Source organism: Exophiala dermatitidis (genome assembly GCF_000230625.1).
Source record: "Exophiala dermatitidis NIH/UT8656 unplaced genomic scaffold supercont1.6, whole genome shotgun sequence".
Classification (NCBI taxonomy): Eukaryota; Fungi; Ascomycota; class Eurotiomycetes; order Chaetothyriales; family Herpotrichiellaceae; genus Exophiala; species Exophiala dermatitidis.
In genome coordinates, this window is record NW_008751651.1 from 2,142,888 (window position 1) to 2,168,388 (window position 25,501).

Sequence of the window (25,501 nt, forward strand, 5' to 3'; positions counted from 1 at the left end):
TCCCGCCTAGTTCTACCGAGCTACAGTTGCCCCAAGGTCGGCCTGAAACCCAAGCGATCGGTTTGGCCTTTGGCCATGATGCATGACGTGGAGACCTGCAGTGGTTCACCGTCAGGTTCAAGGCGCTGGAAGAGAGATGCTACGGTCCTTTGGATCCTCTCGGACACGCTGGCGTTTGAAGTTGTCTGTTGGTGCGGCAATAAGCGATCACCGTCTCCAAAGCAGACTTGACAACGCATCAGCCGCGACAACTTGTCTCGGCACCTCTTACTGGCGTTCCACCGTTCGTCGTCTACCCAGCTTGCGGCCTGCCTTTTTGGTTTCCAGTAATGAGTGGTTCCTCTGCCAGGAGCTTGGCTGGCTACTGCAGCTCGCTTTCAGGCCGCTCGCTGGCATTGGCATCAGCATCACAATGCGACCGACATGGACCGCCCCCAAGGCGCAGCTGGATCTGCATCTGCATCACCGCTCATTCGGAACCTAAGGCAGGGCGCTGCTGCCTTTTCAGGTGAGGCAAATGCGGACACTTGCTCCCAGTGACCCGCCGCGCGTAAGAGTGAGTGCTTCAAGATAACGGCGGATGTTCTGTCCCTTTTTAAGTCCATATCATTTCTCCAGATATTACCGTAGAATTCGTTATTCACGATGGCCACCTCTCAAGGCCCATATGACGGACCCACATCCGTCACTGATTGCATTCTAGGACTGAAGAAGAACATCGATAGCAAGAAACTGCCTGGATTCGTCGAACTCATTGACGATTGGTTCGATCCAGACACCCAGGTGGACGAAGAGCAATTTGTGCGCCGCTTTCTGCGAGTCTTCAAAGTGTCCGATCAAGACTTTACATATGAGAGAATCATCGGAGACTATGACGAAGGACTACAAAACATCTTCAATGATTTCGTCGACGGGAAACTCAACGCCCAGGAGGCGGCAGAAAAGTATCGTCCTTACACGATGCAGAATCTCCCGAAGAAATTGGGCACTTTTCGCAAGAACCGCAAACTCTCCAGTATAATTCCAGGCGAGCGCAACGTGCTCGAAGAGCATACTGCTTTACTCGCCGCACTACCGACGAGCATCCCGTCACGGATTCGTGCATTCATTGCGAAATTGGTGCCTGCTTTGAAGTTCCCGACCCGGTTCCTCTATGTGCCGGTGAGTGTTGGTCAGGAAGCCAGGAAGGTTTATATTTACTGAGTCTTTGATATAGTCCTTCAAGGACCTCGAGTTTCAAAATTGGGGCCGCACAGTGACCACCACACCGACCTACACCTGCGTGCCGAGTACAGCCCGAGATGTTGTCGACATTGTGCGATATGCCAAAAAGCATAAAATGGGTGTCCGGGTCGCGGGCTTCCGTAAGTGCACTGCTCCTAACCAACAAAGGCAGATAGATCCTAGTTGACCTCTTTGTTTGCTTTTAGGTCATTCGTGGTCCCCGGTCTTTGGACGGTCAAACGCCAACTCGAAGGATGCAAAAACCAAAAGTAAAGGTGACATTCTGATCTCATCTCTTGGACTTGTGGATGCCAGTGTCCTCCCGAATTTCACCTCGTTACCTGGAGACATCTTCGAGCCTCGCGCAAAAGATCTGAACTCGATTCTCGTCGTTGACCACAACTATGTGAAAGGACCCAAACTATCCGATGGCAAGAAGTACGTCCGTGTGGGGACGTCAACTACCAACGAGCAATTTCGACGCTGGTGTATCGACACGGGCAATGTCACGTTGCCTATGAACATTATCGAGGTTGAGATCACTATGGGTGGAGCCAACGCGACCATATGGTAAGTTTACTGTTCTTTTTGGCAACCGGGCTGTGGGCTAACATTTATCAAGCCACGGAGCAGGAATAAACAACCCCACGCTTTCTGATCTCGTTCGATGTATCGAGTATGTGGATGCCAACGGGAAACTAGGCAGGGTCGACCTGTCTACGCCTGACATTCTGCATGCAGCAGCCGGGTGTTTCGGGTTGATCGGAGTGGTGACGCATCTCGTTCTAGAGTGCGATCCAATGTCGTGTGCGCTGCTGGAGCCGCGCAAAATCCCAGTGATAGAAGCCATCCCTCCGCCACCAGATATGCCTGACGCGGACATTCCTGCCCCTCTTCGACCGCGGCAGCCATTAAGCGCGGAACGAAAAGCCCAGATCCAACGGGACTTTGAGACACGTGCCCTGACGACGGACTATGCAGAATGGTTCTGGTTTCCCTATTCCAGCGAAGTGTGGGTGAACAGCTGGCACAAGACTTCTGACTTGTCAAACGCCGTGACTTATCCAAGCGACGCGAAAACAATACTGCAGGTGTTGGGGACCATTATGATGAACATTGCCCAGAATGCTGATACTCTGCTCGATACCACAGAGTTCCTGCCGGCGACGCAGACGAAATTGTTGACGTGGCTTGCCATGAAGAATTTAGATGATATTGGACCGAACGGCAAGAAGATTAAGGCTAGGTTACCGGATGCTCTTCATTTCCAGAGAGGCGTCCAGAACATAAGAGTTAGGGACCTGGAAGTCGAGTTTCCACTTCAACCGAGAAAGCAGCCTTCAACTTTGACTCCCATGACTCCCATTGTCAATGGCACTGCAGCGATGAACGGTAACGCTACTCTGAAGGGCCAGGGCTATAATGACGCTCAAACTACCACTGAATCTCATACCACGACAACTGACAGACTTACACAAGTTGATTTATCCCTCGTCCAGCGCGCCTGGTGGGACGCCATCATCGCATGCTACAATGCCATCTACGAGGCTCCGCAACGCATGCCGCTCGAAATGCGAATCATGTCGTCGTCAGAGGTCACATTGGCCCCGCAGCGCGGCCACACCTTGGGGACCTGTTCGATCGAAATCCTGACTCTTCACGACGCTGCCGACATCTGGAAACCATACGCTCAGACCGTGTTGGACAAATGGTCCAACTACAGAGACGCAAATGGCGATTTGGTCCCCGTACGTCCACACTGGGCGAAAGAATGGTACGGGCATACTGTTAGGGGACGGCAGTGGGAACAACTGCTAAGGTCAGAGTCATCTCGCAACGGTGGCTTCAGAGACGAAATCGCCGAATGGCGAAGTCTGGTGGAGCGTCTCGCTGTTCGGGATGGCTGGACTGTTGGGGATGCTAGGTTCAGGTTTGGGAATGAGGTTTTGGATCGTTTGTTCTGGCAGGATGAGGATAAGGATGATTTGGAGAATGAGGGTGGTGCTGGCGCTGTTGTAAATGGTAATGGTACCGCCAACGCAGCTGCTGGAAAGGGTCCTGTTCCGAACGGGGTCAGGCGTACTCTGTCCAAAAAGGCAACCTTGAAGACGAGAACTTCGGGGAGACGGTAAGGTTTCGATTGAACAATGATGACCAAGGTTTTCTGGGGAGGGAGTGTGAAGACGAAGGGAAGGAAGATACTCCCGTAAGTACTAGTACCTTGAACCAGGTATGTACTCTACCATTGTAGATGATTGTAGTGAGCGACTTGAATGACTAATGGATTCTCTGCCTGCAGTGTACATGTAGTTGGATCCGGGTTTATGTTTTGGCGAACCTAAGTACTTCCATGCCACGAGCCGCGTACACCTGCAGCCATGGTGTTTTGCACCTTGCCTCTCTTGCCGTACAAGTAGTGGAGGAACAGCGTATCACGCACATGTCAACCACTGATGTCTACAAGTGTACCACTGCACTGTACATTAGTATATTTCGGGGAAAGTCGGAAAGTCATTATCGCGCTTCATGCACGTGCATGTGGACGAAGGGGAGTGTGAGCATCGTGTCGTGCCGTTCGTGCTGTGTTGAGAGCGCATTGGTTGATATCTACGAGTGATAGATTGATATTTGACTGATGATTGACGGAAATGAAACAGGGTAAAATATAGCGGTCTGGTTGGTTGGTTGAAAGTCCAAATATTAATTTTAGGAGCGGTGACCGCCACCGACGACATGGTGCACATCTGTGGTTGTCTTTGACTACGACCTGGAGATAAGCTGAAGGAAGAAAGATACAGGAGTTGAAATGAAATAGCTGTGTACTATATTGTATCTGGGGTTGGCTCCACTGCCGCCAGCAGCAGCAGGTAGATGAAAGTTCTATCCTTCTGTCGTATCTCGACGAGGGTTTGTTGGATTGTGCTAGTAGTCAAGCTGCACCTGAATGGCTCAGACCGATATCATTTGTCTCTGTCCTGAAGCGCCTCGTCAAGAGGACCGCAAGTCAAGATGAACTTGAAACTGGAGGATGTAAAACTTACCTGCAAATATTGTCGATGGCGGCCAGACCGCCCTCTGGATCTGAACGAAACGCATGGCCTTGCACCGCGTCCGAGATCTACACTTGTACCACTCCAGCATCAGAACCCCAAGCAGTAGTGCCACCGACTCCAGATTTAAACAGCATTTAGTTGTTGAGCAGCCCGCCCGAAAAGAAACGAAGTGGCCTTCCGGATTGCCCCGTGCCAATCGATCTGACCTTGTTGGATCAAACATGCAGGAAATAATGCCTTCGCCATTCATTGCCATTGCACGTCAGCAAAATATCAATCGACGATGCAGATCGGGCCAGTTGGTCCAAGTTCTCGACTGACCGCTGGATGAAGAAAGCGGGCTGATTGACTGGGTTGACGGTGGGATTCCCCATTCTCGGGGGCCCATCAGCGCCTATCAGGACCGATGGGTACCTAGAGGCCCCTAAGCCTCCCGCTCTGGGCGTCAACGGCGCCAGCTAAAGTGCTTGAGTCCAGCCTGGACGTACCTCGTATCCCCCTCCCACATTTCTGGCCCCGATCCCATTTGCTGCTTGCTCCCTCGTCATTCATCTATCATTTTGGTCCATCATTACCTGCATTCAATCTCTGGCCTCGCCTCTTTGGCTGTGGCCTCGTTCCTGTCACACAACAAATCCCACACTCACTCGCGTCCTTCATGTCCCGTGCGTCCGTCTGTTGAACCGTCTGAAATCTCTCAAGGGTACTCCTGCTAGTTGTCATCTTGTTGTCACAAAACTTTCTTTTCCAATACCCGTGGCTTGTCTTCTCTTCCATCCTCGAATAATACCAAACCTCCTTTCACCAACTCCTCCACACCGTCCTCCGTCGCGCCCTCCGTTCTCTCCCGAGATCTCTCCCACAACATCCCAACTCCCCGCATTCTGCGTTCTGCGATCTCTCCATTAGGCCTTGACATCCTTGCTCGCGTGCTCTTGGGCCAACCAGAAAAGCTACGGGATCCGTAGGGGGGAAACGAAACTATGGCATGAATGACCACCAAGACTTCAGGCCGTCTTGATGTCGACTTCCCCGCCTCCGCGCCAGCGGTTCGTCCCTGAGCCTCTTGAAACTACGATCCGAAGTTCAACATCCGCGTATACCACGTCCCACAGCCCCTCGTCCAGCGAAGGACAGGCCTCGAATACCACAACCGGTCCGATGCCTGTCCAAACGAAACCCCGACGGTTCCTCCCACAACCGGTAGAGGAGAGTACCAGGAGTTCTAGGAAGAAGGCGGTGGAGCATATCGAAAGTTCTGATATACAAAAAGAGTCTACCGAGAGTAATTCTTTAGCTACATCTACCTCCTCTGCCGATAACAGCCTTTCCAACGGCCCCGTCACGACCATCCCCCGACGCTTCGCACCGGAGCCAGTGGAAACAAGTACACGTACTTCAAGGAGACGCTTTGCCCCGGAACCGGTCGAGACGAGTACGAGGAGCAGCAAGGATAAGGACAATCCCGCCGACGGATCATCTTCTAAGCCTCGTCGAAAGTTTGCTCCTGAACCGGTTGAAACCACCACAATCAGTAGTAAAGACAAGAAGCTGCAAGGAACCGAAGAAAACCAGCCTCCACGCCCTCGGCGGAAATTCCTCCCCGAACCTATCGAGACCACGACCAGGAGGAGGCGGAACACCGAGCAGGAGAACCCGGAGGACCTCTCCAAGTCCGCAGGGTCGACCGCGTCTAGCAGAGCGTCTAGTGGACCACGCAAGTTCTCGCCGGAGCTGATCGAGACAGCCAAAGGTTCATACAGACGTGTCCACCCATCCACAGCCGAAAGCAAAGCTCCTGTACCTCCTCGCCGGCCGTCGTCACCGCGTCCAGCATCACCACGTCCAGACTCGGACGCGACACCGAGAATCGACCCAGCCACTGGGCTTGAAGAATCACGGTTCTCGGCGGCTGCGCTCGCTCGCAGACGGCCGGACACCTCTCGGCAGCATTCGTTTGTTGTTCCTGACCTGCCTATGATCGAGTCAACCACCGAAGATGAAACCTCCTCGGCACCATCGCTAAGTGAATCTCCCTCGTCGTCAGTGTCGACAGAAAACAGACAAGAAACCAGTCGTCCTCCTATAGAATCTAGCTATACCGATTACGTGCTTCGGTTGGCCGCCGAAACAGTAAGCGAGAAAGAGCTACAAGAGCAGGCCATGGCCGCATATATCAATGAGAGACCATACGAACCTGTCGACCATTTTGCCTTCACCCAGGAGGAGGAAGAGGAAGCCGGGTCGCTAGCCGTACCCATGTTCCAAGGCGAGCAGGGCGTCGATGTACAAGTATTCCGACGGTCATCGGCTGCGGAATTGCACCTGGAAATGCGGAGCATGCAAAGACACCACGAGCAGCTCGAATCAGCCAAAAATGAGTTGAAGGCAGACACAGCCGGTCAAAGTCGATTTAGTGCTGCTGCGCTGGCAAGCCGTCATGCCCTTGAAGCCAAGGGGGCCAACCAAGCCAAAAAGGCCAGAGCTGCCGAAGAGGATTCGGAATTGGCTCGCATGATGAAGGCAGCATCTCCGCCCATGCTGGGAGGTAGCCTAGTCTTTCCCTTCACCATTTCGCCCAAAATGACACGTTGTGATCCTGACCAGCCACCGAGACCGCGCACGGAAAACAGCGGCGACGAGTCCATGGACCAAGATAATGTGCAATTGTGGCACTCACATAAACGACCTGAAAACAACGCCGATGGCGGTCTGTGGATGGGAATGTGTAAAGTCGGAATGTGGCAGCCGGTCAATCATCAAATGGATGGACTGAGAACTGGGATCCAAACGCCGGCTCCCCTGAGCCCCGTGATGGAAAGAAACAACCCCTTCGACTCCATGACGCCCGGCCGGGGCAGACAGACGCCGGCCGGAAGGCAGCAGCGGTACTCGGGCATGAATTTCCTCCCTCTTACGCCTCCCCGCAGCACTGACGGTGATGATGGGTTCACCAGCACGATCGACAAGAAGTTGCAGTTGGAAAAACAGATCGATGAAGAGTTCCCCCCGCGCGTCATCACGCAGATCTACAATTACCTGAGTCTCGGATATCCCAGTCTTGCTCACATGTTCGACGAAGAATTGAGCAAGATCAGCCGGATCCCCGTCGAAGAGCTGAGGAGGGACGACAACCTGGCCGATGCAAAGGGTTATGTTGGGGCGCCCGAGGGTGACGGCTGTCATGAAAGTGAAGTGGTCGGCAAGTGCAAGCGGTGGGAAGCCTTGAGGTTATATGTCCGAGAGTGGGCTCGACAGAGTCCCAATTTCTTGCACGAGTCCATGGGACCCGTTGTGATCAGCGCAAATGATGATTGGGGTGCCCGTGCCAGAAAAGGAAGCTGGGGATTTTAAGCGTGGCCCTGATTTTGTTCGTTATTGCAAGCCACGAACAGTCAAAACGCTGTCCTCTACAGTCCACGCGGCTACTCTATTGCTGCCTGGTGCTCTTTGGATTGCCATCGGGTTGGTTGTTGGGCCCTTGTTACGCTGGTCGAACCAGCATGCTTATCGTCCAGATTCATCTTGCGGCCTACTCCCAGCAAGATTCATTGGACTTGTTGGAGCGGAGACGAAGAAGCATCATACCAGTGTCAAGGAGGAGGTTGGAAGAGTGTCATCTTCAACCTTGTCATCCATGATATCTTACAGAATTTACAATGACTTTTGGCCCCGGAAGTGGATCATGGTCCAGGGAGGAATTGATTTTGAGGGGCGTGGCGGAACATGTCAGCCTACTCGAGGCGACACCACGCAGAGTGAACCCGAGTGAAGCGAAGAGACTCGAGACCAGATATACGGACAGTTTGTCCGAGGGTATTCATATATTATTCATATGCATACCAACTTTTCCTGTTGGCCCATGGGCACATTTATCATACATATACATATACAGTGTCTATGGCGTTGACGCAACGTATCCAGTCTAACGATGAGTGATGAATGATTAGAATGAAGTTTGACTCCCACCGCATGACAGCCTTTGAGTTTCTGTGTTGACGTCTAGGTATATATCTGAGATTGAAATTTGAAGGTGCAGAGACGTCAGCTGGTACTGCTATCCTTCTACTTGCCTTCTAGGTACTAGCTAGGTATCGAGCAGCCAGGTCGACAGGCAGAAGGCAATATACCTACATTCAAATCTGATGACTGTGAGAGTTGAAGTTCAAGTTGGGGTCAGTCAGTCAACGTTGCCTTGCCCAGCAACTTGACAGCAGGGATCCAAGAACCGCGCCACAGCCACAGCTCTTGCCTGGGAAACTTGAACAGGGGAACAAAAAAGGCAACTGGAAGAAAGGCAACGGGAAGGAACTTGAACCGGTGTACCTCGAAAGAAACAAAGCATTCCCCTTTCAAGTCAGCAGCATTTTATAGCGTGCACAGCCACAAGCCACCTTTATCAGTATCAGCCTGAGCAGCAGCGTCATTGTCATCTCACCATCAGCTCGACAAGGGACAGTTCGAGCGGGATGAACCTGGGATCAATTTGATCCTGACAGCCTGTTCTTTGGCCCCATCTCCCTTCCATACCACCTCCAGCTGGCAGAGCAGAGCATGGCACAGTGCTGTAGTGCCCAATTCCTTTCATCGACCACCGACCGCCGACCACCCCTTCGGCAGAGTCATCTACGAACTGCTACCAACCTGGTACCCTCGACAAGGATACAGTTGAGAACCACCTAGGCACCCGAGCCAGGGGGCACACCCTAAGGGGATGCCAGAGTGTGTCTGCTCACTCGCTCGCTCCACTGTCTTACATAATGAACGCTTGCAGTTATCACCGTGATTGTGCAACAGCTGGCTTTCCACTCGCTGTTTCCCGTCATTGCACTGGAATGGGTGTGAGTATCAGTGCCAGAGACTGACTGGCTGGCTGGCTGGTTGACCATATGACGGCCAGCCCGCCGACTACCGGGAACCTGGTATCTATTGGAATTGGTCAACCGAGCCGCTTGCCGGAATCGCCAACCGTTGGTATTCTGGTTTCGATTCTGTCTGGTACAATTGTTAAGCACTCGTTCCTGTATTTGGATGACGATGACTGTCAGGAGGTCGAGGTAATGTAAAGCGCCCTGTCTGATTCCCGTTTCCACACCTCCCTTCCAACATCCACCCACGCTTCCGGATCATGCATGCGTGGGCACGTGAGATGATCCCTGATCTAAACCCCCGTTCGAGGCTCAGTCGTCGGAAACCCCCGACGGGCCTGCCGGCAATCTTTTCTAATAGACGAATTGCTGTCCACTTCCCCGGTTCGAGCTTCGCAACCGGCCAGCCTTGCATGGGTCCAGGAGGCCCAAATCACCTGGCTGCCTGATCAGGCAGACCAATAGTACAGAGAATGGGTCGCTTGCTTAGATCTAGACGAATGACGTCCACGGGCGGCTCAGCCCGATTGAACCATTGTGAGCGCGTTTTATTCTGCATCTCTCAGCCGTGCATGGACTCGAAAAGAAGAGATCCCTCCCCTCTCTTCCACAACTGCCCTTGCATCCGGGTACAAAGGTCGGTCCAATCACCATTTGTACCAATCTGTTTCTTGTCTGATACCCGTGACTGAAGTCAACACACCGTTGCTCAGAACACAATACAACACACCGCCGCCGCGCCCGTCTGATTAATGGGGTCGAGGCCGGCTGGGTGACGGGACAAAACCAGCACCAGCAAAGAAATCAGCGGACCGGAACCACACAGCCTTGATGATGAGACCCCCGGCCGACAAAGGATGAATCCTGCGCCGCTCGCCATGGGTTTCATTCTTTTATCTTTCAGTCGGAACTTCTTGTTGACTCATTCTTGCCGACTTGAATATAAGTTCCCGAAGAACATCTAGCCATACCTCTTCCCAGGTCACCCGTGGACTATATAAGGCACGGCCCCGCCTTTGTTGCCGCTTGACACGACTTCGAACTTCATCGTTTCGTTGTGATCCAACCCCTTCACATTATATGGTTAGCAGCTTGCCATCTTGGTCATCCATTCCGATCCAGCAAAGCCTCCCTTCATTGATTGAATGTTCCATCGACGTCGTCAGTCTTCACCGGACCCGGTTATCATCGAAAGAAGGCCCCAGGTGCGTACCTACCGTCTAGTCCGACCAATATCACCGAAATGAACTCAGTTAACAATCGGAGCAAAGCTTTTCAATCTGGTTCGCATTCGAAAGCCAAAGGTTGAAATCATCGAAGAATCTCCTGTCCGGAGTCGTCGTTCGGGCCGTCGTGCTCGGGCACCATCCCCATCTCCATCTCCTCCACCACCACCACTTCCTCCTCCTCCCCCAAGAGGACCGTATTATACCATGTCTCCACACCTGCAGAATGAGGTCTATACCCCACTGCCACCGAAGCTGCCGCCAAAGCCGAAACATCACAATGATGACCCCATTGATCACATTGTTGAAGAGAGGTCGCCCCGGATCCGCAAAGTCCGAGTCATCCATGACGATCCAGACGCACATCCTCATGTGGAGAGACCGCCGTCCCGAGGACGGCGTAATAGCGGGAAACACCATGTCGCGGACCCGCCGATGGCGGCAGGCGGACCTGCTCGACCCCAGTACCAACATCGTCGACCGGAGCCCGAAGTAGGTCAACTAATTGACGATTTGGAAAGAGAGCGGAGAGAACGGCGTGAAGCCGAGAGACTAGCCGCGGCGGCCGAAGAGGAAGCCAGGAGACTCAAAGCCGAGATGGCCCGTGAAAGGCGTCAAAGATCACTCGAACGCCGTGAGCGAGACCTTCTTGAAGTTGAGAGGCGACTCATGCTGGAGGAGCAAGACCGTCTAAGGGGACCAGTGAGACGCCCTCGTGACCGCGGTGACGTTGTTGTCGTCCAGCCTTCCTATCCTGTCCTCCATCCTCCATTGACCATCACGGGCCCCGGTGCCCGTCCCTCAGCAATGGATGCATTGGATCATGCCCGTAAGGACTATCGACTCGCGCATCCTGAGTTGCATGATCATGATCCACGACGTCCCATTGGTGGGGAGACACGTCCCCGCCGACGGAGCGTTGTCATCGTTGATGATGACAGAGACAGAGACAGGAATAGGGGCCGTGGCCGTGGATTTTGGTAATATTTCCCGGTTCTCTAACACAGCCGAGGAGGATGCATGAGAGAAACATAACAGCGGCGAGGAAAAAGAATAAAAACAAAAACAAAAAGAACAAGAACAAGAATAGACGGGGTATTGTGGAGATGACAAAGCTGCAAAGCAAGGCAAGGACATGGCGCCATGGAGTTTGATTTCATGGTTATGTCGGGAGTTCAAGTTGTTTGAACTGCGGGATATTTGGGCTCAAAAACATAGGTATGAGCCGACGAACCTGACTTGACTTAATTATAGGTCTTTTTGGAGCCTGTTGCACGTTGAGGCAAACTCTCGTCTGTCATTACCACACGCCACACAAAGTGAACAAGTATGGCAGGAGAGCCATCCGCTCTGTTCAACAGGGATGTTGATGGTGGGTTATATGAGAACGTTGTCCTGAGAGGAAGGCGGTCGCACGAGAAAGAAGGAATGCAACTTGATCATGTTGTGCCACCTCGATGTAGCTATTGTAGTTATCTAGTAGGTACCAATACACCTCCAGGACCTTACCTTTGGCAGGATTCGCCTTGGCTAGGATCAACAGTCGAGTGGAGCGGTTGAACAAGGACGATCAGTTCGAATCTCGGTACAGAGCCAGTAGTACCGTGTAGTGCGGTACTAGTACTTGGATGAGATGAGATTTATATTGATCCTGGTCATAGTCGAAGAGGGTGAGGGGTGGTAAAAGTACCCAGGTACCGTATAGCGGGGAGGTTTGCCCAAGGTTCAACTTCTGGCCAGACCACGCTTCGAAGTTGAAAGTGGGCGACTCGATTCAATTTGACGGCGCGCGTGACCCTGCTGACCTTTCAAACACTGCTAGGTCTATAGCTACCACGCTACTGTATATACCCAAAACCAGAATGTAGATCCCCAGGACCAGGTAACTTCACGCCTCACTACAGCATTTCACGCCCATTGCAGCCTCGAATTCCAATTGTACAACAGAGGCGAGTGAGGCTGGAAGTGAGGACTCCATGGGAATCGACTCAAGTTGTGCTCCTCAACCTCGGTTGAATAACTCTTCGTTCTGTTTGTGATGTGGACACCCGAATAATATTGAAATTGGCTACCATTGATATCTCTACGCTACGACGCTCGCTACCACTACAACTACATATCTTTCTGACGCACTGTCCTCGCAACGGCCAAAGCAGTGCCGAAAGATAAAAAATTGAATCCAGGCAGCCTGAGGATTGATCGGCCGGTAAATCAGTTCATTGATCAGCGGCTTTTCCACAAATCCCTTTGTTATAACGACACTGCAACAGCAATACGACTACTATCAGCAACGCCTGACAACCCGATTCCTGTTTGGTGGACAACGTCAGTCAGCCTCGACTCCTTCTTATTATTACTCCTACTATCACTGTACAGTGTTCGAGTTCGTCGTCCTCCTCCTGTTGCCGTCATCCACGCGCCCCGACGACCTACTCAGCTCTCCACCGCATTGCGTCAGATCTTTCCAGGGTCCGCCAGTCCTCGCTGATCCTGGTCCGATCCAGAACTTCAACTTTTGCGCCAGTCAGACTTGGTACATAGCTTTAACAGCTAACCGACTGCGCCCTTCCCATTCGAGTGGGCTGTCGAGGGGAGGCAAAGAGGAGGAAAGAAAGAGACGACAGGCTTTGACTCTGAGTACAGCCGACTGTCTCCTCCTGGCAAGGAGTATATTCATTCCTCTGTGCTGCCGCCCGCGCGCACGCTCATACGCGCGCTCGACCATGTGGCAGCCGTCCGGCCAGCCACCACACGCCCAATCGATCCTTGCCCTCTCCACGCCGTGCTTGATCGAGAAAGGTTGATATAAAGACAACGAAAAGATTTTGGGCGGGGTATAATTGAAATATAAAAACAAATACGATACGCCAACAGGAACAGACACAGCCTTAATATCACTACAGGACATCATGGGGACGCCCCAGGGTCAGGAGCAAAGTCAAGAGCACGGTCAAGCAGAGCAAGGAGTCCAAGCCACAACTACATCTACATCTGCATCTAATGGTACGCCGAAACTGCCGGCGCCGCCAGAGCCCGAGAACGACAAGGGCATCTTCCCACCGTCGATTAAAAGTCCATCTCTCGAAGGCCTCGAAGGCCTCACCCCGGAGACGGTGGACATATTCCATCTGGATGCGGTGGCGGCCTTGAAACTGCTCTGCAGGAGCATTGACAATCTGGTTCAGTTGACGGGCAACGTGCCTCCGACGCCTCCAGTACAAAGCCGGGGCACTTCGCCAGCCCCAGCTCCGGGGGCTTCCAAACTGCGCGAATCCACAACGGTGACGACGACAACAACACCACAAAAAGAGAATATCGTGCTGCGCGTGCCGGGCACGACGACATCAGGTTCACTTTCCCATAATACAGGAGGATTCCACCGCCATCAACCCGAACACATTGACGGAGTATCATTTGTGAACACACACATCGGCTCGCCCGAGGCGCATGCCCACGAGCCCACATTACTGGCAGCGGACCAGGTGGTCATTGGCGCGCACGCGCAGCCGTTATACATGCAACACGGCGCACTTGCACGGAAATTCTACTCGAAACGTCCACCGCCCATCTCGATCGAAGACTACCTCATGCGCATGCACAAGTACTGTCCGACCTCGACGGCCGTGTACCTTGCTTCGTCGCTGTACATCACCCGTCTGGCCGTGCAGGACAAGATCCTCCCCGTCACCCCACGCAACGTGCATCGTTTGCTGTTGGCCTGTCTGCGTGTCGCCATGAAGGCCCTCGAGGACCTGTCGTGGCCGCACGCCCGCGTCAGCAAAGTCGGAGGTGTGTCTGAGACCGAGCTTGGGAGACTCGAAATCACGTTTTGTTATTTGACCGACTTTAATTTGAAAGTCGATGCTGCCATGTTGCAGCGTGAAGCGCAGAATCTGTGTCGTCACAATCGGTTTGATTCGGTCGTCCTCGAGAGTCCGCTGAGTCCTATTGACATGCGTCTTCCTGAGGAGACGACGGATAGGAGATCAAGGGGTCCAGAGAAGAGGAAGGCCAGTAGTACGTTGGCCGGCAGGCCGGTGGTTCAAGTCGGCACAGGCATCGAAGTCATGGGAAAATCCTGACCTTGATTTGGTCGACACGAGTTTGACACCAGGTTGGTTTATCATTCAAAGCGTTTGTCTAACGTTGGATGGATCTTGGATTCTTCTATCTCGGAACGGAATCACGCCCAGCAAGCGTGGCGGACAGGTTTCAAAATTGGTGTCATTTGGTTGGGAAAACCTAGCGTCAATTGTTCGGATTCCTAGTACTGTACTTCAAGTCTGGTGTGGGAGATGTGTTTTTTTTTGGATCACATATGTGCGGACAGATCCAATGTCATTTCTGTTTGCAATATTGGAGAACAGTCGGAACGAAGGACAGTCCAAACGGCAAAATCTTGATGCACAGAAGCATCGCTCAACTACGCCCTCCTCATATAATATAATTTCTGCCGCGTCCATGAGCCGACCTTGGTTCTCATTTCCCCTGCCATTATAACGCGCCTTGGAGTCTTCCCAACTCATATTGGGGTATCGCGTCCAGATTCTCTTTTCCTCGGTCTGTCGGTATGTACTACTGTATGTAGATCAGTCGATTGATCGACGCAAGGCGGAGACATAATTGTTCAATCTGATGAACCTCGACAACCGTGGGGAAAATGCCACAGTAGAGCTAGCCATGGTGGTCTTCCACTAGGAGAAAGACAATGTCAACGCCGCGTGGTCTTGCGGCATTACAGCCTCGGCGCCCGCGGGATCCTGTCGACCAATACTACAGTGTACATTGTACTTTGGTCATGAAGGAAGGACCTTTTTCGAATTTCACAAAGAAGATGAACCTCGGCAGCCAGGCAAAGAGTCCTCGCGACATTATTGGCAATTCGTCGCGGCGTGATGGCGCCAAAGTTCCAAGGAAACCAAAGGCCGTGGAGAAGAAATGCCATTGTTGCTAGAAACGCTGCACATCCGACATACTCGAGCCAAATCGGATCCGCAGCTTCGCCTCGTACGGTGTGGGAAGTGGAAACGAGGAAGAGGGAATTGTCAGCGGTTCGGATCGGGGAATTAATGAAATATCGCCCTTTTCCAATTTTATTATTTAGCAAAAGCAGTGATCGTGGTCCAAGCCAGGCGGTAAAGAAATGCCAGCCGTGTCAGCAATAAAGAGTGGCCCTGGTTGTCTCGTGTTTGTCGGCAATCGGCGGCGGGACAGAAAGACAAGCAAATCGAAGACTGATCAAGAACACTGTGCGAAGTTTATGAAAGCATGGCGCAGGCTTAATCATACGTTTGATATGACTTCTCTTCACCTTTTGCATCAGGCTGGCTCTTATCACTCTTCTATATACTACATAACAGTACCACGACATACAGTGTACAACTCACTGTCGAAATCCCATCGATTGCAGCGTTCTCCGCAGACCTATCTCCCACTACCGCACCTATACTACCTAGGTACAGCTAGTAGTAGTATCCATGGACCTCCTGTCGAAATACCCGATACCACCTCAGCCCACACTAGTCACCGCTACCGCCGCCGTTACTACAGCTGACGCACGCACAACTTGAAAATGTGTACAATGTACCTTTTAGCGATCCTACAGTATCCCCATCTTCCTCGGTCGAGAACAAGCGATCCACACGTTGCCTTTCTCGCAATGACAGCCCAGCGCGATTGGCTCACCGCAAGAAAAAAGGAGGCTCTCGTGGACGGGCTTGCATCGCGCCCTCTGCCGCGTTACCGTCGCCTCTGTTGTGGAGATGGGCCCGGGCGCGTGACACGTTTGTGCGAGGCCCCCATATGCCTCTCCTCTCTTTTCTCAAGATTGGAAATTCTTTCGCACTGGCTTCAAACCTGACCCAACCTCCCCCAGACCAAACCACGCCAATTTGACTTGACCCCAGAGTCAGTCCCGTCGTGGGGTTCAAGAACCGCACCGGCTCGAAATCGAAGGATACTGTTAGCCAAGTCGCCAATCGTAAGTCAGAACTCTCCCCGGACTCGCGAGGTTGTGGGAACTGGATTCAAGAATATAAAGATCAGCTGATCTGCCCCGACCGACAGACGGGTCTGGGATTGTCCTGTCCTTCTTACTTCGACCTCAATCAACTTTACATCCTGTCGTCTCTGGGGATTGTCCTGTGGTCTGGTCAATTCGATCAGATATTGCGGCTTTATTTCAAGTAGCGTTCGCAGCCATCGCTTGGCATTGACTTTTCACCTTGAAGTTGACCCACTACCAAGTACAAGGTGAAAACTTGAGGACTTGAACGTCGCCATCATGTCCGAAAAGGCCGAAGTCGAAGACAACATCATCGAGCCGTATCCCTCGCGCGGCACACCAGACAACCCACTCCATTTCCCAGCCAAGGACCACCTAGACACGTCGTCCAAGGCCGTCGACGAAGTCGTTCACAATGCCCAAAGAGCAACCGAGAAGGAACACAAGATGACCTTGTGGCAGGGTATCAAATTATACCCAAAAGCCGTGGGGTGGAGTGTCTTGATCTCAACCTGCATCTGCATGGAGGGGTATGATCTTTGTTTGTTGAGCAATTTCTGTAGGTTTAGCCTCTCTTCACCTCTCTTCTCCTCCCCATTCCCATCTAACAAATGTCTCTCAGACGCATTCCCCCAATTCCGCCGGAAATACGGCGAACAGCTTCCCGACGGCACGTACCAAATCACCGCCCCCTGGCAAGCGGGACTCAGCAACGGCGCCAACGTAGGCGAGATCATCGGCCTCTTCATCAACGGCTACATATCCGAACGCTTCGGCTACCGCTACACCGTCATGACCTGCCTAACCCTCATCATCATTTTGACCGCCGTCTTCTTCACCGCTCAAACAGTCGTCTCGTTGGAAATCGCCGAAATCCTCTGCGGAATCCCCTGGGGCGTGTTCCAGACATTAACAATCACCTACGCCAGCGAAGTATGCCCCGTCGCTCTCCGCGGGTATCTAACCACATACGTCAATTTCTGTTGGGGCCTAGGCCAAGTCGTGGGCATCGGCGTGATCAAATCCATGCTCCACAGACAAGATCAATGGTCGTACCGCATCCCATACGCCCTGCAATGGATGTGGCCTGTCCCGCTACTCATCGGCGTCCTACTCGCGCCCGAATCACCATGGTGGCTCGTCCGTAAGGGACGACTAGCTGAAGCGAAGAAATCGTTGTTACGCTTGACTTCATTGAACCGCGAAACCGATTTCGACGCCGACGAAACCATCGCCATGATGGTGCATACGACTGCCCTCGAGGAAAAAATCACAGCTGGTGCATCCTACCTCGACTGTTTCAAGGGCACGGATCTGAGGCGGACCGAAATAGTATGTATGGTCTGGGCGATTCAGAACTTGTCCGGAAACTCGTTCTCGGGGTATTCGACATATTTCCTCGAACAAGCGGGCCTCGAGGAAAGCAAAGCATACGACTTTGCCCTGGGTCAATATGGAATCAATATGGCCGGTGTCTTTGGGGCGTGGTTCCTCATGACTTGGGGCGTGGGACGCCGGTCGTTATATCTTTACGGTCTGTGTGGTCTGTGCACCATGTTGTTCATCATGGGCTTTTTGGGCCTTGTGCCGGAATCGCATCGCAAAGAGGCCAGTCTCGCGACGGGATCCATGATGTTGATTTGGGCCCTGTTTTATCAACTTACCGTCGGGACGGTGTGTTATTCGCTTGTTGCGGAGTTGTCGACTCGTCGTTTGCAGATCAAGACGGTCGTCCTGGGGAGGAACTTGTATAATGTCGTGGGCATTATTTGTTCGGTGCTGACCCCCTACATGTTGAATCCCGGAGAGTGGAATTGGCGCAACTATGCGGGTTTCTTCTGGGGTGCGATTTGTTTCTGTTGTATTATTTATACTTATTTCCGCCTGCCGGAGCCGGCGGGCCGCAGTTTTGCAGAGTTGGATTTGCTCTTTGAGAGGGGCGTGAGTGCACGCAAGTTTGCGACTACGTCCGTCGATGTCTTTGATGAGGTTACGGTCCATGAAACTGTCGAGGGGACGGGGACGATCAAGCATTATCAGGAGAAGAGGGGGAGTTTGTCGCATGGTCAAGGGACTGGGTTGGCTTAGTTGTGCTGGATTGACTCTGCTTGAATGGATACAGCGGCAGCTGTGTTTATTATGCCACGACTAGACTTGCCGGGTTCTATATGTTCACGAGGAAGATAGGGTATATAACAAACAGTATAGTACTCCACAATTCACACTCGACCCGACGAAAGTTATTGATCAAGAGGTTTTCGTTTTTCATTTTCTTGTACATACCTTGGTACTACTACCTACTGCCAGGATAGGATATAGGTACCAAACCAAAAACCGACGGGACACCAGTTGACCCCGTTGCTCAAGTTGGATATCAACCACACGACTATGCCCCTCATCCAACAATGGCCATCCATCATCTTGGCCATTACTGCCACCACTATCACAACCATCATCCAATCCAGTCTATACCAATAGCTTTTTGGCATGCATTCAATCCGATAGCTCCGCTCCGCTCCGCCCTTGGTTGATTTTCCTCGTCTCTCTGCCGTTCAATCCGACAACTCCGTCTTCGCTTGAATCTCCTCGTCCTCTCTGACCTTCAGCTTCGCCAGCGCCGGTTCAAAATGTTGACTTGAACTCATACTCCTGCTCATGCCCAAGTCACTGCCACCTGTATCCTGTCCGGCTCCGGCGGTCGCTCCCCCAGCAGCATTCATCATATCCGAATGACTCGAACTGACTCGTAGACTTCGTCTCCGTTCACGCTGGTGCACGACACCAGGGAACGCACGCGGTTCTTGGCCTGAGATATGTGCGTCGGGATGATAATAGTGCTGCGAGGAAGAGTGGGTGGCGAAAACGCCGGACATGGTTCGGGAGCGGGTGGGAGATGTCGATGTGCTTATGCCGCTTATACCGATACCACTGCCACCACCGCCAGCATTATTGACATTTGTCGCGCTGCTGCGGTCGCCCCCTCCTGCACCTGCTCCTGCACCTGCACTCGCTGCCCCAGGAGTAGTAGGCATAGACATCGACGCACTCGACCTCAAATGCAAAGGCAACCTAGCAGATTGGGCGGGAGCAATTGACGCTGACGATTCGACACTGCCAGTACCATCACCAATCCCCATCCCAGCCGTTGCAGCAAAGTACTGTCTCGGCGACTCGAGGCCCCTATAAGCCTCTTCAAGCGGCGTATTCTGGTCGCTCGGATCCGGCAGATTCGGCGTACAGCGCGCGAAATGGGTATAATCGTTCGTATATTTTGCGACAAAAGCATGTTCCGCCTTCAGAGTTTCATGGCGAAACGCCTCCCTCACATCGGGGACATTACATTTCGCCACATCATTACCCAACACACCCGGCAAATAACAATATTTGCCCAACCAGCGTTGTTTCAACGTCAATTCAAAGCCGCATTGGTCGACGGAATGTTTGGCCAACTCGCACATTTCGACATTGCTCAACTTGTAAATCTGCGCGGCGACCGAATACTCTTCGATCAGGGGCTCTTTGGTGAACGCGAATTGCAGCGGGTCGTCGGTCGACAGGGACACGTTCAGGCCCTTTTTGAAGTAACTGATGAACGGGTTGCGGTCGTATGTCAAAAACAGCGCGTTGTTGGACAACGGTGACATGGCGACTCCGATCTGCTCCAGGTAGAAAACGTACTGGATCAGCGGGACTTTGCGGAGCATGATGCCGTGCGCGATGCTGTGACAGCATAGAAATGCTGCTGCAAGATGATCCGTGTCGCCTGCCTCGCCACAGTGAGGTCGAAGCAAGAATGTGTTGAAGCCTCTCCTTTTGCGCCATGCGTTTAGGGATGTCATGTTGGCGAACAAGTAGTAAATCCAGTACCCGTATGGTGGGTTTTGTTTGGTGTTCCATTCCTTAGGGGCTGGGAATTTGCGGTACAGTCGGCGTTCCACTTTGCTTTCGTCGTCGACGCTGTCGAAGCCGATGACTCGTTGCAGAAAGACGTGTAGTTTAGGGTTGGTTGATGGGTCCTGTGTGACTTCGAATAGTGGCTGGAAGATGTTCTTGATCAGTGCTTCGAAGTTTTCCATCGTCTTCATCGATTTGTAGAGTGCGTAGAGTCGTGGGATCTGGATGAGCCATCGCACGTTGTGGGAGAAAAGCTTGTTGTCTACCACCCATGCGGCCAGCTTGTCCCATTCGTTGATGTCTCGTCCGTATATACTGATTCGCCATTCGACCTGCAAGACATAATCAGCACTTCGTAAACGTAACCCAAAAAACTGTTTGTTCAAGGGGTCATGTAACTTGCTTACCATTTGATACTTGCTCGACTCCAAGTCGGAAATGACCTCGCGCGTAATCTCCGCCAGATACCGACCTTTGATGAAGTTGTCCGTCTTGAGGAATATCTCGCGAAGCCGTGACTGGCCGATCGGGTTGTATTTCAGATTGAACTTGTCGAATCGATGGAACGAGTCCGTATGGGCATGCATATCCAGAGTATCAATACTCAAGTCGTATGCCGTGAGGTTGATGCTTTCAAAGACTTCCCGCAATGTCAACTGTTTTCCGTCGCGGTCGATGACCACTTCGTCAGGGCATTTCTTCATCTTGCTCTTGATGAACCGCAACAGATGTTTCTGGTTCATGCATGCTGAATGGTGCACGTGCGTGTCGACTTTCCGCACATTGTAAAAGTCTCGATGGGGCACTTTCTTGGTATCCGCCACTTCTTGGTATTCATTCAACAGCGTGTACAGGTTATACCGCCCTTCGAGATACTGTAGGCGACGATATGCAAAGCTCTTGGCTGGTCCATCAGAGGCCAGATCAAGAATTGTGTCAAGGGCGATGTAATAGTCTCGCAGCGTCGGCACCGCTACCAAACCCTGCCCATGTTCATCATATACTTGATATACACTTCCCTCGTCCATTTCATACCGCACATTGTAATCCTTTGGGGGGATGTAGCACTCGTTGAGGTCGAAATCTTCGCCGATTGCTTGACCGGGCTTCCGGGCCTTTTTCGCACTGCTGGGCGATGCGGGACCACGATCCTGGTCTGCCTGATCGGTGTTCGTTCCCGTGCCGCCGGTGCCCTGAGCATGAGCCCGTGTATCAGCCATGTACAGGCTGCTTGATGTGCTGTTGGGAGGAATATAGTCCTGCTGCGGCTCCCGCGCCTTCTGCTCATTCCACACAGGGTTTGGAGGAGGAGGATATATTTCCCAGGTCTCCTCGTCCTTGGGGTTCACGCCAGGGCACTGCAGCGACACTCTGATATACTTCTGTCGAAGATCCAGCAAGGTCTTGATCTTCTCACAAATAGCGCGCACTTCACTAACGATACTCTCATCAGTGGCTGCCATCCCTCCAGGTCCGCTACCAAGACCCATGCCCGCTCCTGCACCATGGACACCTTCATGAGCCAGCAACGGGTCTTTGAACTCGTGGGGCAGACGAGGATGAAGCTGATGGCTCCGAGCCGCAGCATCTGCAGCAAGAGATGGAGACTGTTGTCCTTGTTGAACGGCGTTCCCCATCTGGGTCTGTAGACTGGGCAGGTCAGACTGTTTAGAAAAGCCTGACTGCTGCTGTTGCCCGTTTCCAACTTGGCTCTGCCTCGACGCGATGCTGGAAGTCCGATGCAATGACATGTCTCCCTCAAGCGAAGGGGGCATGGTCAGCGATCTGCCCAGCATCGTGGGGCTTTGCAAGTCCTTTTCCGATTTTGATTCCAGACGATGTCGCTGATAGATGAGTTTGGCATCGACGTACGTGTCACGCTTCTCGGTCGCATAGTGATAGAACGGGTGACGGACCTGGTCATCATCCTGGAGTTCATCCGAGGAGTGGGTGTCACCGGTGGCTGGAGTATTTGCATTGTGGTCGTCGCCGTCGCCGTTTTCAGGACGCTGCCTGGCGAGTGGTTTGCCGGACCCAGTCTGCTCATCACCTGGCTCTGGCTCCTCCCGCAACCCCGACATCCGCGATTTCCAGTCATAGACGTCATCCTCGTCGTCCGAGTCGACCGTCACACCATTCTGCGTCGTAGGTAGTGCAGCGTTGCGGCTGTCCATGACCCCCGCCGACCGGAACAGAGACGGACACGGACTGGCCCGGCTGATCTATGCAGACAGCCGGCCTTGTGGTCAGGAATCCTGCGGAGGGAAGTGAAGTCGGTTCTGGCTGCAAATCTCGTTGATAATAACACTCGACTCGACGTGAAAAGCTAGCGCAACAGCAGGCTGAAAACTCGACCTAGTACCTGTTCGATGACAATACTTTGTTGATGCGGTTCAAGTTGAGATCAGTGAACCTGACGTTGCATTGCAAAGTTGAAGTTCACTGCATGTCGCTGCTGAAATCTCTTGGCACTATCAGGAACGACGTAGGGTGACGACAAGGGGCCAACACGCGAAAGATACGGTAGATAACACTTTATCAATGGTCAAGCCACTGCAGTCTGCCTCCTTATGACTTCAGGCCTGGCACTCAATACTGCAAGGGATAATGTGGTGTAGATTCGCTCCATCGAGCGCAGACTTGACATTCGCGCACGCATCCCGCATCCTCGGCAAAGACCAATCATTTGGCCGGAAGTCGCTGGATAAGAATGTGGATTGCCTATTTGGGACAGTCGGGATACTCCATAGTGCATGGACTGTTGTATACATGTATGAGGTATGCGCGCAACACTCCTATCCGACTTGTGGCCCCAGAAGCACGTCTATCTCACCGCAGACAAGATACCAGCTCGCAACTAGACGGAGAAGTCTTTCGGGCACGCTGCGCTTGAGACTGAATCCCACATATCACCATGGATGTGAGACGTCTACTGCATCTTCCAATAGTCAAAACGAACCGCCCTCTCCTGCTCTTACCAACCTCCAGAGAAGCTATTCAGGTAAGCGATGCTGACAATGTATGAATCTATATCTCATACGGTACATCCCGGCCTGTTCCATGCGCGGATAAGTGGCCTTCCCACCCGATAACCCTATGCTTTCCTCCACTTGTCTGAACAACAATCTTTTTGTTGTCCACCGCTTCCTGCGAGCAGGAGATCCATATTTGCTTCAGCAACGCCTCCACGTACCGTAGAACCCTTTTGAGCACCTCAGCACGCGGCAGCCTATTCCCCAGAGAGAGTAAGTTCCATAGACACCATGCCATACAAGCACTCCTAAACACAACCATTGCCATATATCAAACAAGGATGGAAGACAAACAAAATATGGCACCTGCTCCACCTCCATCAATCGTCAACCCCACGCCGAGACCGTCGCCGAGACCGTTGAACTGCTCTGATAGCCTCTTCAGTGAGGATGTCATCCGGCAGCTCAAAGTCCTTCTCGACGAATTCAGGGACAGGCTGTCCAAAGGCCAATATAGTACGACCTCTTTGACGGCCAGAGACCGCGGCATCCCGCAGATGCCTTTTGGCAAAGAAAGAGACGAACGGCTTCGGCGGAGGCGGTGCTGGCGCCGCTGCGGGCGCAGAAGCCTTCTTTCTTTTGGTGGCACTCTTTGCTTCCTCGATTAGTTGTAGTGCTGCAAGGGCATCAAGTTCGCTAGAGTCAGGAGCCTGCGTGGTCTCACTCTCAACGCTCTGCCGCTCGTCAAAAGACGACTCAGCAGTGTCGTCCTCTTCTTCTTCCTCTTCCATAGCTTCTTCTAGAAGTGCCTGCTCTTTTTCAAGCTTTCTGCGTTTCTCTTCCTCTTTCCATCGTTTGAATTTGTCAATCAGAGCTTGTGTTTCTCGTATGAACAGCAACCGCTTCGGTTCATACCGTCTTTTCTCCGTGTCGGTGACCCCGCTGATCCCTAGGGTCTTCAGCCAGTCCGGACCACGTAGATCGTCCAACAATTTCTCCAACTGATACTTTTCGTGTTGAGCTCTTTCCCTGTCGCTGTTCTTCATCTGCTTCTCATGCCTCTCAGCCTTGGAGTGTATCTTCGAATACACCTCTTCACCTAGAGGGTCAGGGGCCCCGGCTGGTGTTGGGCGGTCAGGAGGTTTAAGTTCAATGATTTGGGTATTATACAAAGGCTTATTCGCGCCGAAGGGATCAGCCCTGGGAGGCTTTGGCACGAAATCCGGAGTATCATCGACGAGGATGATTTTCGTTTGCACTGTCAAGGCTTCTATGCAACGTCAGTCATGAATTTTAACGACAAACAACGTTGAACGCACCAGGGTCTGGAGGCTTCAAACTGAGCATCTCCTCAAAGTCCGGGAAGTACTGTGCGAGCTCTGTTTTGGCGCGAGAGCCGCCATCCTCAGACCGCAGTTTCCGCCTTTCTGCCTGCGGTGTAGACGCCGGCCCATCTCTAATGGCGGCCTTGGCCCTTTCTTCAATGATTCTGATCTGGTCATACTGTGGTTTGTCGCTCGGCGAGTCCAGCGGTTTGGTGGCGGGGGATGTGTTTATGGCGAGTTGCGGCAGCGATGCGTTCGGGGCGGCCCCCGAAGCTGGTGTGCCGACATTAGGTAACACCCCTCGACTGCGCAACGGGATCCGTAGTGCCTGTACTTCGTTCTTGTGGCTCGATAAACGGCGCCTTTTCAGATCATGTTGTTGTCCAGATGACACGGTAGAGGTCCGGACGCGTTTGGATCGGTGTGCATTCCCACTATCACCAGAGGGTGGGAGCAGAGGGGGCGTGTCGATGTTTGGCGGACTGCTGGACCTGGTTGACTTGTGACCTCGTAACGAAGGACGCCTCAACGACGACCTGGAGCCGGCCACCATGATATATGTTGATTTCGAGGGCTCATGATGCTGCAATGGCAGTTGTCTCGTAATTCTTCCCCGGTGGCTAGTTGTAGACCGATCACTCACTGCATTGATCCTGCTGGAGTTTGAAGCAAACTGCGCGTGTCGTCCGCTGTCAACGAAATGTGTCATTTGAAGTAATTTCCCAGGGCCACCAAAAGGACGCGGTACTGCTACACGACCAAGTACAATCCAATCTTTCAGGAGCCCACTACAATGTACTGCGGGTACTATAGTAGATCAGAGCATATAGATCTGTCTACAACGGTGCATCTTGACTAAATATGCCCCATACTTTGTCGTGCTTTCCGGATTTTACAACCGCGGCAGCCATGAGATGCGTACTTCGTGACTGTGG

General features: G+C 52.5%; 7 protein-coding genes across 7 annotated transcripts; 4 read left to right on the forward strand and 3 right to left on the reverse strand.

The window, feature by feature from the left end:
* Window positions 1-645: 645 nt before the first annotated feature.
* On the forward strand, window positions 646-3,356 carry HMPREF1120_07606 (uncharacterized protein; the record flags this gene model as incomplete). The annotated part of the gene is made up of 4 exons (XM_009161834.1): window positions 646-1,161; window positions 1,217-1,364; window positions 1,431-1,794; window positions 1,847-3,356. 4 exons carry the CDS (start codon window positions 646-648, stop codon window positions 3,354-3,356), a joined length of 2,538 nt encoding a protein of 845 aa, XP_009160082.1.
* Window positions 3,357-5,438: 2,082 nt separating this feature from the next.
* On the forward strand, window positions 5,439-7,631 carry HMPREF1120_07607 (uncharacterized protein; the record flags this gene model as incomplete). The annotated part of the gene is made up of 1 exon (XM_009161835.1): window positions 5,439-7,631. One exon carries the CDS (start codon window positions 5,439-5,441, stop codon window positions 7,629-7,631), a length of 2,193 nt encoding a protein of 730 aa, XP_009160083.1.
* Window positions 7,632-8,393: 762 nt separating this feature from the next.
* Window positions 8,394-12,384, reverse strand: HMPREF1120_07608 (uncharacterized protein). The gene has a single exon (XM_009161836.1). The coding sequence runs from the start codon at window positions 10,843-10,845 to the stop codon at window positions 10,399-10,401; it is 447 nt and encodes a 148-aa protein (XP_009160084.1). The 5' UTR covers window positions 10,846-12,384; the 3' UTR covers window positions 8,394-10,398.
* An 896-nt stretch (window positions 12,385-13,280) lies between these two features.
* HMPREF1120_07609 (uncharacterized protein) lies at window positions 13,281-14,453 on the forward strand (the record flags this gene model as incomplete). The annotated part of the gene is made up of 1 exon (XM_009161837.1): window positions 13,281-14,453. The coding sequence occupies one exon, from the start codon at window positions 13,281-13,283 to the stop codon at window positions 14,451-14,453; it is 1,173 nt and encodes a 390-aa protein (XP_009160085.1).
* A 2,201-nt stretch (window positions 14,454-16,654) lies between these two features.
* On the forward strand, window positions 16,655-18,463 carry HMPREF1120_07610 (MFS transporter, SP family, general alpha glucoside:H+ symporter; the record flags this gene model as incomplete). Its single annotated transcript, XM_009161838.1, has 2 exons — window positions 16,655-16,934; window positions 16,998-18,463. 2 exons carry the CDS (start codon window positions 16,655-16,657, stop codon window positions 18,461-18,463), a joined length of 1,746 nt encoding a protein of 581 aa, XP_009160086.1.
* On the reverse strand, window positions 18,459-22,683 carry HMPREF1120_07611 (AMP deaminase). The gene is made up of 2 exons (XM_009161839.1): window positions 20,677-22,683; window positions 18,459-20,601 (listed from the first exon to the last, which is right to left on the reverse strand). Exons 1-2 carry the CDS (start codon window positions 22,441-22,443, stop codon window positions 18,928-18,930), a joined length of 3,441 nt encoding a protein of 1,146 aa, XP_009160087.1. The 5' UTR covers window positions 22,444-22,683; the 3' UTR covers window positions 18,459-18,927.
* Window positions 22,684-22,898: 215 nt separating this feature from the next.
* Window positions 22,899-25,379, reverse strand: HMPREF1120_07612 (uncharacterized protein). Its single transcript, XM_009161840.1, has 2 exons — window positions 24,561-25,379; window positions 22,899-24,511 (listed from the first exon to the last, which is right to left on the reverse strand). Exons 1-2 carry the CDS (start codon window positions 25,273-25,275, stop codon window positions 23,622-23,624), a joined length of 1,605 nt encoding a protein of 534 aa, XP_009160088.1. The 5' UTR covers window positions 25,276-25,379; the 3' UTR covers window positions 22,899-23,621.
* Between the last annotated feature and the right edge of the window lie 122 nt (window positions 25,380-25,501).